The 18,363-nt window shown below is 37.3% G+C and overlaps 2 protein-coding genes across 3 annotated transcripts; one reads left to right on the forward strand and one right to left on the reverse strand.

Moving 5' to 3' along the window:
* Nucleotides 1-2,006: 2,006 nt before the first annotated feature.
* LOC127456131 (histone-lysine N-methyltransferase KMT5B-like) lies at nt 2,007-6,981 on the reverse strand. The gene is made up of 6 exons (XM_051724473.1): nt 6,784-6,981; nt 6,532-6,698; nt 6,420-6,439; nt 6,162-6,298; nt 4,679-4,878; nt 2,007-4,531 (listed from the first exon to the last, which is right to left on the reverse strand). The coding sequence occupies exons 1-6, from the start codon at nt 6,927-6,929 to the stop codon at nt 3,174-3,176; spliced, it is 2,028 nt and encodes a 675-aa protein (XP_051580433.1). The 5' UTR covers nt 6,930-6,981; the 3' UTR covers nt 2,007-3,173.
* Nucleotides 6,982-13,134: 6,153 nt separating this feature from the next.
* Nucleotides 13,135-18,279, forward strand: si:dkey-12e7.1 (uncharacterized protein LOC557553 homolog). Of its 2 annotated transcripts, none has more exons than XM_051724890.1 (2): nt 13,135-13,477; nt 13,631-18,279. In XM_051724890.1, exon 2 carries the CDS (start codon nt 13,710-13,712, stop codon nt 14,832-14,834), a length of 1,125 nt encoding a protein of 374 aa, XP_051580850.1. In that variant the 5' UTR covers nt 13,135-13,477; nt 13,631-13,709; the 3' UTR covers nt 14,835-18,279. The 2 variants fall into 2 exon arrangements, with proteins under 2 accessions (XP_051580850.1, XP_051580851.1); XM_051724891.1 differs by having other exon boundaries at nt 13,637-18,279.
* The last annotated feature ends 84 nt before the right edge of the window (nt 18,280-18,363 follow it).

The following is an 18,363-nucleotide window of genomic DNA, read 5'->3' on the forward strand; positions in this document are numbered from 1 at the left end:
TGGCTTAGTCTTAGTACTGTTTTAAGTAACATGAAAATAATTTATATTTCCTTGGATTACAATGTCATTATTTTGGCAGTAAATAGTGTAGCTGTATCACATGGGAAATGTAAGAAAATCACATTAGGTGTTTTAACTAAACCTGTAGCCTACTGTACTGTTCCTTTGTCCTTAAAGTGCTGCTGTTTTTCTCACTGTCATTTAGCTGAGTCTCTCCTCCAGAACGAACACTGACATATGTAATGCAATGTAATGTCACAAACTACTGATGTTTTTGTAATCACATTGGTGAGAAACAATTATCAAGCTCTCTAATGCTATTTGTTTCACAGAAGTCTCCTGCTTCTGACTGAAAATGTGTGCTGATTGCCTTTGATCTTTCCCCCGGCCACTTCTGTAAAATGTGACATCTATGTAATGTTTAACTGCCTATATCTCACACAGCTCATGCTAGAGGTGTGTGTTTCAGTTCCATTTCTCTCCGTTTGTGAAACTTTCTTAGCAGTTTGTTGTAAGACGCTAAAATTTTGTTCCCTCAAATACAGGACAATTACTTATTATACGGCACGGATGACAACCCTACTTCTCTCATCTGTTATCTCATATTTGATTTTCCTTGTTATATTTTAGCCAGTTTTGAATACATTAAAAAATATGATAAATGCTTAGAGCTATACTTTAGGAATTTGACAATGGCATGCACAGAAGGGGGCAGCAGGGGCTCAAGCCCCTTTCGTGCCCAGATCTAAAGGTGCCCTTCTGGTTGTCCAGAAAAAGAGGGCAAATATAATAATTATAATTAAAATCTCTTAATAATTTCATAATAATATTAGTAATGTATCAATATGAGATTTCCTTGTAAATCGCAGAAGCATTAAAGAAAATTAGGCAATGGTGCCTTTAACAGCAACAGCTTTCAGATAGAAAAAAACACTCTTTGTATTGTACTGTAAATTCAATACCGCATTTCAAAATTGCACAGTTGCAGTGTAGACAGCTTTTTTAATTATAACGGGAGCATTCGCATCGCTTTCAGTTTAGATAGAAATTCAATATATCTTATATAGAATACTGTCATAAACTGAAGAAGACTACTTTTTAATTAACTAAAGTAATAAGCTATTAGACTAATCTCTTTAAAAAAAGTACCATAGTATTATGTTTTTGGACATGTAGGATACCATGGTAACCATTCAGAACCACGATATTACTATATTGATACCATCATTGTACAATGATTTCACCTCGTTTTTGCTCCAAGGTCCTAAATATAAAAGCCAAAACACAGTAAAATAACATTATATTAATAATAAGAAAAAACATGAAGTGAGAATACCATAGAAAGTGTCAGTTCTATAAAGAGGATTATGAGGTCAGAGTGAAAGCTGCAGAGATGACAGGAAAAAGTGAGGGAGCAGAGATGAAAGTGAAAAGACAAGAAAACAAATCAAAGCCCTAACAAAATAGCACTGTGGTGTTACCGTGGCAATACCATGGTACTGAATACATGGTACTTTTCGTACTACTGTCTCCTTAAGATGTGTTCCTCTTTTGTAAGTCGCTTTGGATAAAAGCGTCTGCCAAATAAATAAATGTAAAATGTACTGAATGATTGCTATATTTATATTTCATTACATTTTCATGTTACTCCAAAGTCAAAAAATACAGTGGTTTTACTATGGCACATGTCAAAAACATAGCATTACCATGTACCATGTCAGAGAGACATTGTAACACAATGATACTTTTTGTAAGAAAAGGTGTGGGTGGATGGAGGGCATAGGGGTGATCACTACTGAATGGAACGCACACCAGCTATGGAATTTTATGACAGGGCTATTCCATTATAGAGTTTAGTTCCAACCCTAATCAAACACACCCAAACCAGCTAATCAAGGTCTTCAGGATTATTGAAAAATTACAGGCTGGTGTGTGGAAGAACATGGCATGTCCACCATGTTTAAGCCAAAAAAAAAAAAAAAAGAAGATACAAAATGACAAGAAAATATCTTGAAAATGAGTTTTATATTGTTTTCAAGTACTTAAAACAGTTAAATAAAAACAAGTCCCAGAATATACAGAGCGAGTATGCCCCCAGATTATGTATACATCCTACATTGTTACTGTCATGATTCTTTAGAGTCAGTTTGTGAGCTTGAGACCATTGGAGTTCTGTGATCATTAGGAAAAAAGCTGATAACATCTTTCAGACCACAGATGGCAGATCTTTGACACTACAGAATGTAAACTATATAATAAAAGATAGAGAAAAGTTCAAATAAAATAGCCTTACATGGCAGCTGCCTACTTATAGGGTGAACAATGGAAACACACAACTGCTTTGAATACCTCCAGGTTTTTTTTTTTTTACAATTTTTAGGCAGAGCACAAAATGCACACAAAACCACAAAGTCAATTAGATGTACTGAATTGCACAGTGACCATGATTAAAAAAACAGATTACTGATTAATGACATCTTAGTACAACCCATTTATTGAGGAATTTTACCCTTAGACACGCTTATCTATGGACTTCCAAAATCACACAAAAAGATCTGACGTTCACAGAATAATAATTAATTGTCCAATATCTTAATGGACCAGCACCAGGCCACCACAATGAGCACCATGGCCTTCCATGGCCAAAATATCTGACACATGATTAAAAAAAAAAAAAAAAAAAAAAAAACAAACTTCAAGTGGTGAGACATATATAAATGTAAGTATTTTGTCAAAGCTCTTCTGCATTTTTGCTCAAATATTCCCTTTAACTCAATCAAGCAGAGGAGAGAGACATAATTCTTGAAAGCATGGGAACACTGTTGTTTCAATATGAGTCAACCTTTTGAGGTGAAACCAAGCATATGTCTCCCAAGTGGAAAAACACCTTGCAATCATCCTACCGCAACATAAAGCTCAAGAGATTTATGGAATAAAACAGTTAAGCTGGACAGAATGCTAACAAACATCTGCACATTATCAGACTTGGATAGAATTCATACATAACCTGTACACTTTCTACAATATTTATATTCATAGTGAGGAAACCAAGAAGTGCCATCACTTAAATGTAAAGAAAGATATTTTGCCATGATTTAATTGTACATTTGCATTTTCTATTTAAATTAAATTTGTCAAATTAACATGATTGAAACAATGGATATTTACACAGCTTATGCATTGAGTCTTAGAGACTGGTCTTCTCTTCTTCTAGAGGAAATGTCAATGTCTATGGAATCTTTGCCCACAATAAGACGTAGGCGTTTTGCTGGTGGGAGCGGGATGAAATCATCCTCGTTATCAAAGTAGTCCTCCTCTTCGTCCTCAGAGGACAATGATTCCACGTGCATGTTCTGGCCTACCTGAGTGCTCACCTTATGATCCAGAACATCCCCTGCTTCTCTATTCACTAACCCTAAAGTGACATCCTCTGGGTAAGCCCGATGCAAGCCTGTGCTGTCCTCCTCTCGTTTCAGCTGTATCTTTAGCTTGGTGGAGCTGCTGTGGGAGCCATGGTTGAAGCCGTTGTTCAGTTTGGCCACGTATTGGCTGCTCATGTCCTTCTCATGATCTTTACTAAACTTGATGCTGATTTTGGAGGAGCTTGAAGAGTTGGACTCTCTGGGCTCATTTTTACTGCTGCTGCTGTCTCGACGCCTGCGTAGTGTTATCTTGGGGATGCCTGAGTTATTCTGCAAAATCAGCTGAGCATCATAGCGTGTGATCTGACGCTTTTTCTTGCTCTTGCTTCGGCGGAGGGCCTTGCTGCTTTTAGTTGAGCCATTGTAATGCTGGTGATCACCTGGGAGGCCAAGCACCACCGTCCCACAGTCGGCTACATCTGCAGCCCGTACTGCATGCCGCAGGTCAGGTACACCCTCTTGGTGAAATACCTCTCCATAGGAGCCAGAGTCTTCCCGTTTTACTGTCCTCCTTCGTCTGGGACACATCCCTTTCTTAGGACAGCTTGTCTCCAAACTAGGGGTGTTCATCTGGTGCCCAGGTGTCACAGGGATAAGGTCCCCAGGCTCAGTCTTGAAGACCTCACCACTGTGACCTGTGGCTGGGATAAACGGCTGACTTGAAGTTTGTGTACTGATATCAGTCCCCTGAGCACCAAGAGAGGTCCTTGTGGACCTACGAGTTCTGTACGCACAAAGTATGCTATCCTTGCATGGGGAAGCACCCTTTGAAGAGCTCTGATTGTTTTCTAATGGGCGCACCACACTGCCTTTGCCTCCAGAGCCCTGATCAGAACCTCGTCTGGGCGTGTCTCTTCTGGAGGGCTCTTTGAGATTCCCATTACCACTCACTCTGCTAGGGGCTTTCGTCCATACGCTTCGACATCGTCTTCTTCCTTTAGGCAAAGGATGTGTGGGCTTTGACTTAAGTCTCTTTGGTAAACTTGAGATATTTGCTTGACTTTGTGTAGAGGATGAGGTAGAAGGAGTGCTTGACAGAGTTTGCCTTGTTGCAGCCTTGGCTTCTCCATGCTTTGTGACACAGGACTGTGATGTCCTCTTCCTTAATGCTGGAGAAACATGGAAGGAAGAAAAGAGAAATCATGAGCTTGAGCTTAAACAGGTTTACAATGTTCCCCTGGCAGCAACAGCACAGCGTTCACAAAGTTCCAACATCTAAAATGACATAAACCAAGATGAGTTATTACGTGTCTCACATGTTTGAACAGTGGTTGGTTCCGGAGAGTCTGCCTCTGCATTGGAGCTGACAGACTGGCTGTCCGAATTCCTGCAACTTTCCCCCAGCTTCTTCAGTCTGTTGAGACGCTTGTCCGTCTCTCTAAGGCCATACTTGCTATTGATCACTGGTGTCTCCACAGGCAACCCCGCTTTCGACTTAAACGCACCAGTGCCCCGCCTGAAAAAAATACCAATAGAGCAAATATTTAATGTTTGTACAACAAAATTAAATTATTCTTTCAATAGAATAGCATGATACAATTGTTTATGAACAGACTTGCTACAGAGTTTTTAAAATGTACCTTTTAAGACCTTTTTTAAGACCTGAACAAATAAAATTAATCCATACCGAACAAACCCGCTCAATCTCTTAAAATAAATAATGTATCACAGATTGTTTTACTCAAACAAGCTGGGCCACACATTTAACAAAGCCTTAACACTGATTATCAGCAAAAAACAGGGTATCTGCCAGTTTAAAATATTCAAGACATGTCTTACACACACACACACTCATGCAATTATCTAATCAGCCAATCGTGTTGCTGCAGTGCAATTCATAAAATCATGCACATACGGGTCAGGAGCTTCAGTTAATGTTGCTAATGTTGTTAATCAGTTAAGACTGTGGCATGATTGTTGGTGCCAGACACGTTGGTTTGAGTATTTCTGTACTGCTGATCTCCTTGGATTTTCACACACAACAGTCTCTAGCGATTACTCAGAATGGGGCCAAAAACATCCAGTGAGTGACAATTCTTCGGATGGAAACACCTTGTTGATGAGAGAGGCCAACAGTGAATGGCCAGACTGTTTTGAGCTAACAGAAAGGCTATAGTAACTCAGAAAACCACTTTGAACTACTTTATAAATAAGCCCAAAACACACCAGGGACTCTTATTTTGAAATGTCAAAGCATCTGTGCTTCCAGTTGCACATTTAAGCAGATTACAATCATCTACAATGTATCAACAATATAAACACTTTTAGGTAAACATTGTTAGTATTAATCAACAGTAGATAATCAGCGATCACTTGTCATTAATGTCCAATACTCGCTGACTGGGAACCGCTCTGCAAATGCTGGAAAAAGTATCACAAGCTCTTCCATGCTTGGAGAATGTGCAACAGAAGCAAAATCTTCACTTTGACGGATGCGGAGCATGCATTTATTTAATTGATTCATATCCTTTTGAAGTTTAATAATCACATTAGGCCATGTCATGATTTCTGTCTTTCCGTCCCCAAATTTAAGACATCTTTAAATAATAATTAAGACTTTTGTTAAACCATTTAAGATATTACAGATTTTTTGTGACCTCAAATTTTAGAAAACTGAATTTAAGACTTTTTCAAGACCTGCGGGAACACTGTTTTTGAGGCAAAAGGCTGTTATAGTCATTCATTCCTAAATGCTGAACTGAAATAACATTGGAATGAGAGACATGCAGCACATAATACCTTTCACAAGTATAGCATTCACAGAATTCATTGTTTTCTCCGAAGAATCCATCTCCATAGTAACAGGAGATCTCTTCCCCCGGTTCAATGTCCCGTAGAACCTTCACACAGGCGGTATCTCGGCCTGTTGACACAAACTGTAACAAACTCCATACATCAGCAAAATGTAATTTTCCGTTTCTCAGTTAATTTTCAAGTTAATCTTCATAGGAATCAGAGTCCAGATACACCAGATACACAAAGTCCACATACACTTACCTTGCAATTTGGCCGGCAATCTGTAATAAAAATAGACAAACACCAATTTACTAAGAAAGACACATCGGGGAACTGATTGTGTGTCACTGTTCAAGTTCTAAAAGAGAAATACCATGGTTTATAAAAGCTGCTGGTCCCAGCCAAAGTTGAGCGCAGTTTTTGCGTGTAGAGTACATGACACTGAAATCATTCTCTCCATGTCGAAGCAACATCCTCTCTTCACTGAGAGACAACTCAGCAATGCATCCCACAAGATGTTCTATTTTATCATTTCTCTTCCTGTAATGCGCAGAGGAAGAATATATGATTTAAACAGCCAACATAAAGAAGTTAATGATTTGATTATATAAAGAGGTTAACTCACCAATCTTTTGTTGCTACAATTTTTGCTCCATTTTGCTCCGAGGAGTAGCGATTGCACGGAAGGATCTCAAACCCGCTGTCTGAAGCAAACATGCGTAGGTAAACAAACACCTGTCGGGACACAAGAAAATAAGGGTAAATTATCATCACTATTTACCATAAATCATGAATTGAAATCTTTTCAAATGTTTTGTATAAAATGTACATGCGCTTTGAAGAGCTTCTCCTGGGACTTGGTTTTGTTTAAAAAGTGATGTCTCGTCCAGTCACCAGAGGTCAGAGCTTGGAAAGCTTTATCCAGGTTGTCATTCTTTTTAAAATGCTCAATCACCTCCCTCAGCTCAGCCTGACGACCTTTGATTAGTCGAAACCTAAAAAGGAGCACCACATCAACATGAGACGGAGTACTTGATTCCACTAAGCTAAACATCACAGCCTAACTTAGGCAGACAAACCTGGTGTTCATCTTGTGGGTCTGAAAGCCAAGGTAAGGGTCCAGGATCAAGCTGGTACTCAGATCATCATATTCACACAGCTCCTTGGCAGTCATTCCCGATGAGGGAACATGGCGCCGTTCTGCCTCTGGGGGCGCCCCACCACAACCTGTTAGAATATGTAGCAGTATTAATAAAACCTGAATTCATTTAGGATAATACCAAGACACTGTACTAGCAGTCAAAAAGTTGATTGCAAAAGGGATGTGCCCGAAACCTAATACCTTGTTCAGAAAGGCACAAATAATCAATTCAAAACGAATAATGATTTCATCCAAATATCAGAAATATTCGATAGATTGATTATCCAAGGAGCACGAGGTTAAAGCGATATTTTAAATAAATATATCCAAATAATGAGTCTGTGAAGCCAATATTATTAAAGTGTAACCTTATGAATGAAAATGTGCATGGTATGATTCAAAATCAGATAGCCACGGTATCAACTCCATTTGAAGTGTATGATTATTGTGCAACCTCAGAAATCTGAGCTTATCAAGAGCAGCATGAACTAATATACGTTTTCCACTTCATGAAATGTCTATGTAAATTTTTCACACGATTCACACGTAATGAATTCCATGCATGCCATCCTAAACCAACCAGAGCACGATGCTGAATTTCTGACCTGAAGTGATGATTTTACAGCGGAGCTCATCTGTCCATCTCTTAACGTTGATATTTATATCCATTTATATCCACATCACCGATTAAAAGAATATTCTGGGTTCAATACAAGTTAAGCTCAATCAGCAGCATTTGTGGCATAATACTGATTACCACAAAAAGAAGAGTTAGACTTGTCCCTCCTTTTCTTTAAAAAAAAACAAAAATCGAGGTTACAATGGAAGTGAATGTGGCCAATTTTGAGGGTTTAAAAGGCAGAAATGTGAACCTTATAATTTTATAAAAGCACTTACATTAATTCTGTTAAAACTTGTGTATCACTTCAGCTGTACATTTTTTAAAAATTGGCTATAACTTCACACAGAAAAGTTTAGTAAGCAATTTTATCACACTAAAATCACGTTAACACACATATTGTTTACATCTTGTACTTTTGAAACAGTGAGTATTTTAATGTTTACGGATTGGCTTCCATTTACTTCCATTGTAAGTGCCTCACTGTAACCCTGACATTTGCTTTTTTCTTTTCTTTTTATCCCCTTTTCTCCCAGTTTGGAATGCCCAATTCCCACTACTTAGTAGGTGCTCGTTGTAGTGTGGTTACTCACCTCAATCCGGGTGGTGGAGGACAAGCCTCAGTTGCCTCAACTTCTGAGACCGTCAATCCGCACATCTTATCATGTGGCTCGTTGTGCATGTCACCGCAGAGACTTACAGCATATGGAGGCTCATGCTACTCTCCGCGATCCACGCACAACTTACCACGTGCCCTATTGAGAGCGAGAACCCCTAATCGTGACCATGAGGAGGTTACCCCATGTGACTCTACCCTCCCTAGCAACCGGGCCAATTTGGTTGCTTAGGAGACCTGGCTGGAGTCACTCAGCACGCCCTGGATTCGACTTGCGACTCCAGGGATGGCAGTCAAGATTTTTGCTTTTTTAAAGAAAGGGAGGGGCAAGACAAAATACCAATTTTGTGGTAATCAACATTATGCCAAAAATGCTGTGAATTTAGCTTAACTTGTATTGAACCCGGAATATTCCTTTAAGGTTATTATCTGGTTAAGCCTTTATTCTAAAAACATTTAAATGCTCCATAAAGGTTTAAATGCTTAAGTTTAAATAGAGTGTACATCTATTCAGAATATTCCTGCACACGGAGAAACTAAAAGATGCTCGTTGTTTTCCTGCTATTCTCTTCTGGATAAACTAGAGAGGCTCGCTCTTGCCACAATTTCCACTGCATTTCGCAAATTCTGCACGTTATTTAACTAAATAATGATGTCTTCTACATTAAAATGTGTGTGCACAAATTCAGCCTTGAGTGTATCGTAAACATTTTCACCTGTTTGTAGGCTATATTAATTTATTCTCATTTATTTTAATGCATATATTTGTATTTAATATTCACTGCAAAATTTCACAATTGCTTGACACCTTGTGCCACCAGAATAACACTGGCATTCATGCAGACGAAAAATAAAAACGAACAAATGAAAATTCGGTTTCAGTGAAGGGACAGTTCACCCAAAAATAAATATTCTCTCATCATTTATTCACCCTCATGCCATCCCAGATGTGTATGACTTTCTTCTTTGCAGAACACAAATGAAGATTTTTAGAAAAATATCTCAGCTCTGTAAGCCTATACAATGCAAGTGAATGGTGACCAAATCTTTGAAGATACAAAAAGCACATAAAGGCAGCATGAAAGAAATCCAGTGGTTAAATCTATGTCTTCAGAAGTGATATGATAAGTGTGGGTGAGAAACAGATTTATATTTAAGTCCTTTTTTCTATATATTCTCCTCCTGCCCAGTAGGTGGCGATATGTATAAAGGATGTGAATCGCCAAAAACAAAAGAACAAGAATGTGGAAGTGAATGTGGAAATTAATTTTTTTTTAAAAAGACTTAAATATTGATCTGTTTCTCACCCACACTCATGATATCGCTTCTGAAGATACGGATTTAGCCACTAGAGTTTTATGGATTATTTTTATGCTGCCTTTGTGCTTTTTAGACCTTTGAAGTTCTGACCAAGATTCACTTGCATTGTATGGACCTTCAGAGCTGAGATATTCTTCTAAAAACCTTTGTTTGTGTTCAGCAGAAGAAAGTCATACACATCTGGGATGGCATGAGGGTGAGGAAATGATGAGAATTTTCATTTTTGGGTGAACTATCCCTTTAACGTCAGAAATACAAGGATACACTACAGTTTACAACATATTCCACAGTTAATGTAGCCTACATATTCAGCTTCATCTGGTAAGCAAAAATATATAAAACAATACAATTAAATAATAAAAACCTAATAATAATTATTATTATTAAGAATATCAATATTTTTAAAAGGCATATACAAGGCATATTTACAGAAACTGTAAATATAACTATATAAATATCTAAAAATGGGCGTTGCATTTAGTTTTCACGCACTTCCGCTTTAAGCCCCGCCCACATTCTGTTCTATCCCAATACAGATACAAATAATTTTCCAATAACAACAGATACAGATAGCCTACAGATGATGGCTTTGCTGCACACACTTAGTAGCAATTAATTACACTTTTTGATAGGGAGCAAGATCTACTTTGCTTATCCAGCTTGCACGGGAACTTACGTCGGCTGCATCTCCTGCCACTTGGGGAGCCCTTGCTCTGACGCAGATGGGCTCTCTGTACGTTTTGCTGCCTAGATTTGCTTACGGGCTGATTACTGGAGAACTTGCTTCCATGTCTCCTGCCATTCAGCAACATGTTCTTGGATTCTCCCATCTACTTCATACCAGCTGGCTGCTTGGAGAAGGTGCATTGAGCTTCTTTGTGCTTGTGAAAAATCATTCAACGAGAAGACAACAGAAACAACTGATCTGCCAAACTCCGGGTACTCCGAATCAAACCTCACTTCATTAAGTTACTTCACCTACATGAAATGATAAGAGATAAATTGGCATATATTCATCTTATTAACATCAAAGCCACAACTGAATGTGTTAAAACAGTATAATTTGAACATTGATCACAATAGGGGTGGCTGCTTGGTTTTATCATCAGACAGTACATTCAAATCCTGAAATGTTGTCAGAGATTCTGATCAACTTTTTTTTATTATTGAGTAGGGAGCGCCACCCACTGGCTCCTCGTGGGAAAAAAAAACCTTCCTTGAAATAAACCTCAAACCTAGAATTGAAAATCGCGATTGTCTTAAATAATCTCACGTCCACTAATATTTCAAATAATTAATATTACGCATATAATATGATTGATAAACTGCATCCGTATCCTTCACTGTCCACCGTGGCTAAAACACACTTCCATCCAAGCAATCGTGCATTTAAATCCCAACACAATCCGTATTAACACGCCGATTCCGGTTGTCACAAAACAGTGCATTATTGAGCCAATCGTTTCGAGAAAGCCCAGCTGATGTAATATATCGGCTTTAAATAGTTCAAATAAGCGAGTTAGGTCGCTTTAAGTGTGGCTAAACCCCCACATTAGCAGTTCAAGTAAACACTTGGTTAATGCTAACCTAGCTAGCTAACAAAACAATGAGGCTTGTAGAACCGGTAGACCAAAAATCTCTTCAAACGAGGCCTAAGTCGATTTTAAAGCACCACAATCGTTGAGATAAAAGCACGATTGCAGCAACACACTTTTATTTTTCTGAATAATTACCCAGAGGTGGACATTAACGGGTGATCAAGGAGACTCACACTGGGAATAAATGTGCAGCTAACTGCGAGACTGCTAACCGACACCCGGAAAAGCCTGATACAGGGAGTGATCTCGCGTACCGTGTCCAAACACTTTTCCTCCACGTCAATGCTTGTCCTTCACCAAAGTCCAATGCGATCAGAAAACATGACCAAGAACTGTCATATTGGAAAAAAAAATAATAATAATAATAACGAAGCGTCTGAAAATATTACATTAAAATTCAAGATGGCGGTCGGTTCTAGATCAACAGAGACGACCAAGACAACCGAGCCGACCGAGAAAGAAATAGACCCAAAATATTTGGATTAGCGGCTCTAATTTGACAATCACTCCTATCTCATCCCAAAACCGTCCAAATAACGCGGTCGTACAGGGAGAAGATGGCTGGACGTTGATCAGACGTTATAAACGCCTCGGCAAACTTAGATGTATACAAAGAGAGCGTTGTTGTTATTCCCCTTTAAATGTGCACTTGCGACTCAGTGCGCTTGTGTTTCCTTAGTGCAGCGGGATGCTATTGCTGCTCTATCACCTCTCGCATATTCAGACTTTTCTGCACACACTTTCCCAGCTCTAACTACTTCAGCAACTGTTAGAACAGATAGTACGAGCAATTGTAAAAAAAATAGTGAAGAGCAAAGTACTTCAGTAATTATATGAACAGCACATGGCAAGGCCGTTTCCCCACAAGCTGATAGAGAAATTGTAGCCTAGTCATGTAGAAAACGCATTACAAATTCAGATAATTTGTTTTGGATTGTAAACTCTACAGAAATGTGTAAGAACGAACGCAACACAGATATGTGCAAAATGGAAGGAAATTATTTTGTCTCCCGTTTCTAGTTTCTTCTCATTTTTTTTCAACGTTTTATTAAAAATAATAATAATAAAAAAGAATAATAATAAAAAATTATATATATATATATATATATATATATATATATATACACACACACACACATTTAATTAAAATTCTACTGTGCATTTTCCATGAATGTGGTTGTGTACCAATAAATGTTGACTATTGCGTAATGTAAAATGTTGTTTCAGATATGTTATTTTACTAAAAAAAGTAATATATAATATATATATATATATATATCAAATCACTTTATTGTCACTCAACAATATAGACAAGTGCAACAGTGGGTGAAAGTCTCGGGTGCCTTGGGTATATATATATGCCTAATATATATATATATATATATATATATATATATATATATATATATATATATATATATATTATATATAATTTCGGCTAATCTGTCAGATATTTGTTAAATGCAAGACCAGCAGCGATGGAAGAATCAGGAATGTGTCAAAAAAGATTGCTTATTGATACGGAACACAGGATAGCAGAAATCGAAATCCTGTCCTCCGATCAGCGCTTTCAATCTGAATTCAGTTTGAACTAATAGGCGAACGTCCACAAAACTGTTCTCGGATCAGGTGTAAACACCGCAGGCTGTTGCACGCACATTGATGATGTCATTCAGCAAGAACAACAACAGCCTCTCTCATAGATTCTTAGCACAGCTTAGCCGCTTAATTAGCAAAGTGCTGACTAATTCTAAACAATTAAAGCGCTCTTTTGAATTAAGAGCTCAGTCAGACTGTCGTTATAGTTTGAGCTACATTAGTAGCGAGCAAACATATAAAATATATATTATGGCTGTCGTTATGTGTCAGGCCGCGATGACGAGCTAATTGTGCGTTACTAGCGGTCTAATAAACTTGCTGTTTTTTTTAACCACGCATTATTTGTACCACCAGCTACTCTGAATGGCAATGCACTGAATAGCCTGTATGATTTATATTAACTTGACATCTGCTGCTATGTTAAAGGTAAGACACATCATTAGCTAAGTGTTATGTGAGTGTTGTTTTAGTTTGAATGAGCTAGATGTCAAAAACTAGATGTCAGATTGTGTTTTCATATTCACTTTTGTGCCATTGTCTTTTGCTGCAGATTGTAAATATTGTTTTCTTTTCTGTGAGGTGCAGTCAAACGTCTCATTCAGAGAGGGCAAAAAAAGGATGATCTTGAAAAAGATTTAACCAACAATCATAGACCAACATGCCTCAAAGGAAGAGAGCCCTTGTTCCCATTAGTACACGGAGAAGAGTTAAAGCTGATGACGATTACTTCCCCTTTAATTCACTACCGGTGGAGTGTCAGCTCCATGTGCTTTCATTCCTTAGTGAGGTGGACAAGTGCAACTGTGCGCTGGTGTGTGTAAGCTGGGGTTGCTTAGCACGCTCTGGAAAACTCTGGAGAGTTGCGGACTATTCTCGCCGTGGGGTGTTTCACCTCGGCCAGGAGGGTCAGCTTGTTTCCAACAGAGAGTTTGAGCGTTGGAAATCTTGGGTACACCATTACACTCATCATCTTATATCTCGTGGGGCCAGTTTGCTTACACTTAAGGCCAGTTTTGATTTAGGGGACCAATGCAATAAATGGGGAGAGCTCCTTTCACACCTGCTAGAGAATGTCCATTGCCGGGATCTCTGTCATTTAGATTTAAATTGGACATTCACGCTGCTTGAGCCCCTAGACCTCCGTGTCCACACCAGCTCTAGTTCTCATCAAGACAACATTACCAAGATTGACCAAGTCAATAACTTCCAGATTCTTCTTTCCAGACTTGTTCACAGCTGTCCCAGGATAGCCAAAATGCGTCTGCACTTTGACTGGTCTGAAACATCAGTTGCGTTGATTACTCAGTTTCAGCACCTCCGTATTTTAGAACTGAAGTACTTTTGGGTTTTTAAAGGCGTCAGCCCAAACACTTTACAGTCACTAACTAAATCGCTGCCTAATCTTAAATCCCTCACTCTCCATGTTCTTGTGCCACTGCGGAACATGGGCATCTCATACACCCTTGAATCCCTTTCTCTTGAGTTCTTGGATGTGTCACCCAGTCGTGGTCTGGTCTTCTCCTGCCTCAACCTCCCAGCACTGAGAGAGCTGCGGGCGAAAAAGATTGTTCGTGGCATAACTCTGGACCGTCGAACCAGACTCCGGATACAGAGCCGATGGCCTTGTCTGTATCAAGTCTTACGTGACGGGACACCCAGACTACAGGCCCTTAACAATGAAAGACTTCTTCCCAACTGGAAAGAGCAAAGTTACAGAGAGCTGACCTCAATCCTCCAGCAGTCTTGTTACTGCCTTCAGCATTTAGACAGCTGGCTCTGGTGAAACCAATTCTTGAAACAATCATAGGCTACATTTAATGGCCCTAAGAGACACAGCCACATCCTGACTGCACTTTGACATGAAGAAATTCAGAAATATCATCAGATAACCATGAGCATCTTTTCTAATTAAAAATACTTAGAGCTGGAATCTAATTATGCACTAGCTTCCCCTTGCCAGCAACACAGGGGTAATTTAATTCAATTTAAATATAGGTCAATTTTTTTAACCTTCAAAATTATGCCTAAAAAGAAAACAGTGTTACAGTTTTGGCATGTGTAGTGCTATTAAGGTTTAAATGAAGAGATTTTCCAAATAGAAGGCCTTACAGAAGTGTGTGCATTTTTAGGAGCTTAGGTCAATTCTGGAAAATGATTCTGCTGTGCAAAATGAAGCCAGCTCTGGGGAGGATAAAGCGGATTGCAGCAAGCATGTGTTGATCACATTGACAAGAACTCTTATTCCTTACATCATTTGAGTCCTTTTGTATTTCAGTAGGAATAATCAATCAGTAGATGTTTTTTGGTTTTATTTTTTTGTTTGTTTGTTTTTTTGTACCTTTTATTTCTGTGTATCTCTGTCCTGAACTAGATTTTATTTTAATGTTTTGAGTGTTCAGCAATCTGTGACCAGTTTAAGCATTTCTTATATTTGATAACATTCCTTTCTATATTTCAGGCTGTGCTCAAACATTTCAGACTGTTTCATTTTCAGACAATTTTGCAGCAGTCAAACCTTATTTTTAATCTGTTTTTCTTTCATAAACTGAAATTTAAGTAGAAGGATTTTATTTGTATTAAGCTTAATGATTGAGTATTTTAAGGATATTCACATAGGTGAGAATATGTATTGCATTGCATCTTTGTTTATCCATCTTTGGAGAAAATCTCTTACATAATTTAAAGGCATAACAGTCTTTTAGTTTAAGGCCTTCGAAAGTAGTGAGACTAAAACCTTGTAACTACTTAAAATGAAATGTTGAGCCATTCTTTATGTTATAAGGTATCAGGTGACCAGTAAATAAGCCAACACTGAAATGTGCAGCATTTTGTGCCAAGCATTAAAGGAATATTCTGGGTTCAATGCAAGTTAAGCTCAATCGACAGCATTTGTGGCAAAATATTGATTACCACAAAAATGTATTTGGACTTGCCCCTCCTTTTATTTAAAAAAAGCAAAAATCTGGGTTCCAGTGAGGCACTTACAATGGAAGTAAATGGGGGCCAATCTGTAACTTTAAAATACTCACTATTTCAAAAGAATAGCCACAAGACATAAACAATATGCATGTTAACATGATTTTAGTGTGATTAAAATCGATTTCTAACCTTTTCTGTGTAAAGTTATAGGCAATTTTGCAATTTCATTGCCATGACGATGTAATGTCAACAAACCCTATAAGTTTAAAAATGACGATTCACACAAATTTACAGCTCAAGTAATACATTATGTTTAACAGAAGAATTAATGTAAGTGCTTTTATAAATACTAAGCTTCAAATTTCTGCATTTAAACCCTCCAAAATTTGGCCCCATTTACTTCCATTGTAAATGTCTCACTGGAACCTCATTTTTTGCTTTTTTTTTTTAAAAGAAACAGAGGGGCTTTTTTTTTTTTTTTTTTTTTGTGGTAATCGACATTATGCCACAAATGCTGTCGACTGAGCTCAACTTGTATTGAACCTGGAATATGCCTTCAATAAAGTTTGTCATCAAGATAATTTTTTTCTTTAATTTTATGAAATGAGAATATTGCCTTTTGCCTGAACAACTAATAGACCAAATCATATAATTAATTTAATGTGGATAAAAGAAACTTGTGATGAACTGCAATTGCATTTACTTGTGAACAATATTATCCAATGGATGAAATGTGTGATTTGTGTGCAGTACCTGTGATATGTGCTTGTCCACAGGAGGTCACAATACTCTTTCCTTCCTCAACTGTTCTGTTCCTTTCTTGCCATCCCTTAAAACACGTTTTCTGTTTTCAGCAGTGGTGCTGTGATAAAAGAATTCTGTGTACTAACTGGAATTGGAACTGCTGGAATGAATTGATATGATTTATTCATTTATTAAAGTAAAACTTATGGCCATATATTTGTAGTGTGGACAAATGGTCCACTATTTCTTTCAAGTTCTGTTACAGTGTTAATGTCATTGTTACTTGTAAATTATATCTAAATTATTTTATGCTGACATGAATCAGTTATGGTAACAGACTGAGTAATAATATATTTGCCAAATCAGATTGTTTAAATTGTAGTATATTTGCTTAAAGCCTTTCTTAATCCAGAACTGAAGAATAGGTGTCATAAAATGGTTTTTATTAAAGTTCATATTTATCTTATTTCTGTCAGCTGAAAACAACCATGACATGTAAAAACTAATAAGAGGCCTGTCTTGGATAGATTAAGCTTACATTTCCTATACCATGAAAGTTTCCGAAGATAAGAAGTTCATAATATTTTTAAACATTTAAGGAACATTTAAAGAAATGTTCCAGTTTCAATACAAGTTAATCTCAATTGACAGCATTTGTGGTTGCCACAAATTTGTTGATTACCACAAAAAATTATTTAGACTTGTCCGTCCTTTAAACAAAAGCAAAAATCAAGGTTACAGTGAGGCACTTACAATGGAGGTTTAAAGACAGAAATGTGAAGCTTATAATTTTATAATTCTTTTGTTAAAACTCGTGTTATTGGAGCTGTAAATATGTTAACATAGTTTTTAGTGGTCATTTGAGGGTTACGCTGTGCAACTTTACAGTGTTACATGGTCATGGCAACAAAGTTGTAAAATTGGCCATAACTTTACACAGAACAGTTTAGTAAGCAATTTTATCACACTAAAATTATTTTAACATTTACGGATTTACGGAAGTGCCTGACAGTTTTTATTTATGTATCTTTTTAAAGAGGAGGGGCAAGTCCAATTTTCTTCTTTCTTTTTTCTTTTTTTTTTTTTTTTTTTTTTTTTTGTGGTTATCAACATTATGCCATTATGCTTTTTCATAGTGACAGCCTATCTATACAGTATGTCTGTCTGTCTTCTAAATGTCATTGATTAATAAATTAAACCAGGAAATGAAACATTTGTGATGTTAAATTAAACTGTTCAATGACAATAAAGATAACTGGCCTTGCTGATTATGCATCCCCAAAAGAGTTTGAGACAGAGACATCTCTTCTGTGAGCACTGGACTCACAATTGTTAATGAACTTTCTCACAACACTTTCGTAGCATCTTTTAAAAAACATTCTTAAACAATTTTTCTCTATTGTTTCAGTGAGCAGTATCTAATTTTCATTTCTGATTTTGCCTGTACTTTTCTGAGCAAGTTACTTCCTCCTTAGGATGAATTACTAATATTATTGTTTACCTCATTTAACATGTCTGTTAAATGAATAAATGTAAAATCTTAAGTTCCATATAACACAATAAACTCAGTGCTTGTGTTTTAGTACCTCTTGATTATTGCTTTATAGAATACACATATTCTACAGGATATATCATAATATTATTCAGAA

Source organism: Myxocyprinus asiaticus, chromosome 18, assembly GCF_019703515.2.
Source record: "Myxocyprinus asiaticus isolate MX2 ecotype Aquarium Trade chromosome 18, UBuf_Myxa_2, whole genome shotgun sequence".
Classification (NCBI taxonomy): Eukaryota; Metazoa; Chordata; class Actinopteri; order Cypriniformes; family Catostomidae; genus Myxocyprinus; species Myxocyprinus asiaticus.

Bases quoted from the DNA above. Each gene is read 5' to 3' on its own strand.
- si:dkey-12e7.1 (XM_051724890.1), top strand. From the start codon at position 13,710: ATGCCTCAAAGGAAGAGAGCCCTTGTTCCCATTAGTACACGGAGAAGA.
- LOC127456131 (XM_051724473.1), bottom strand. From the start codon at position 6,929: ATGATAATTTACCCTTATTTTCTTGTGTCCCGACAGGTGTTTGTTTAC. The intron at 4,879-6,161 runs GTATTATGTGCT...TATTTTTTTCAG, and splicing joins GAATGCTATACTTGTGAAAG to GCGGGGCACTGGTGCGTTTA. The intron at 4,532-4,678 runs GTGAGACACGTA...ATGTTTCTCCAG, and splicing joins ACCAACCACTGTTCAAACAT to CATTAAGGAAGAGGACATCA.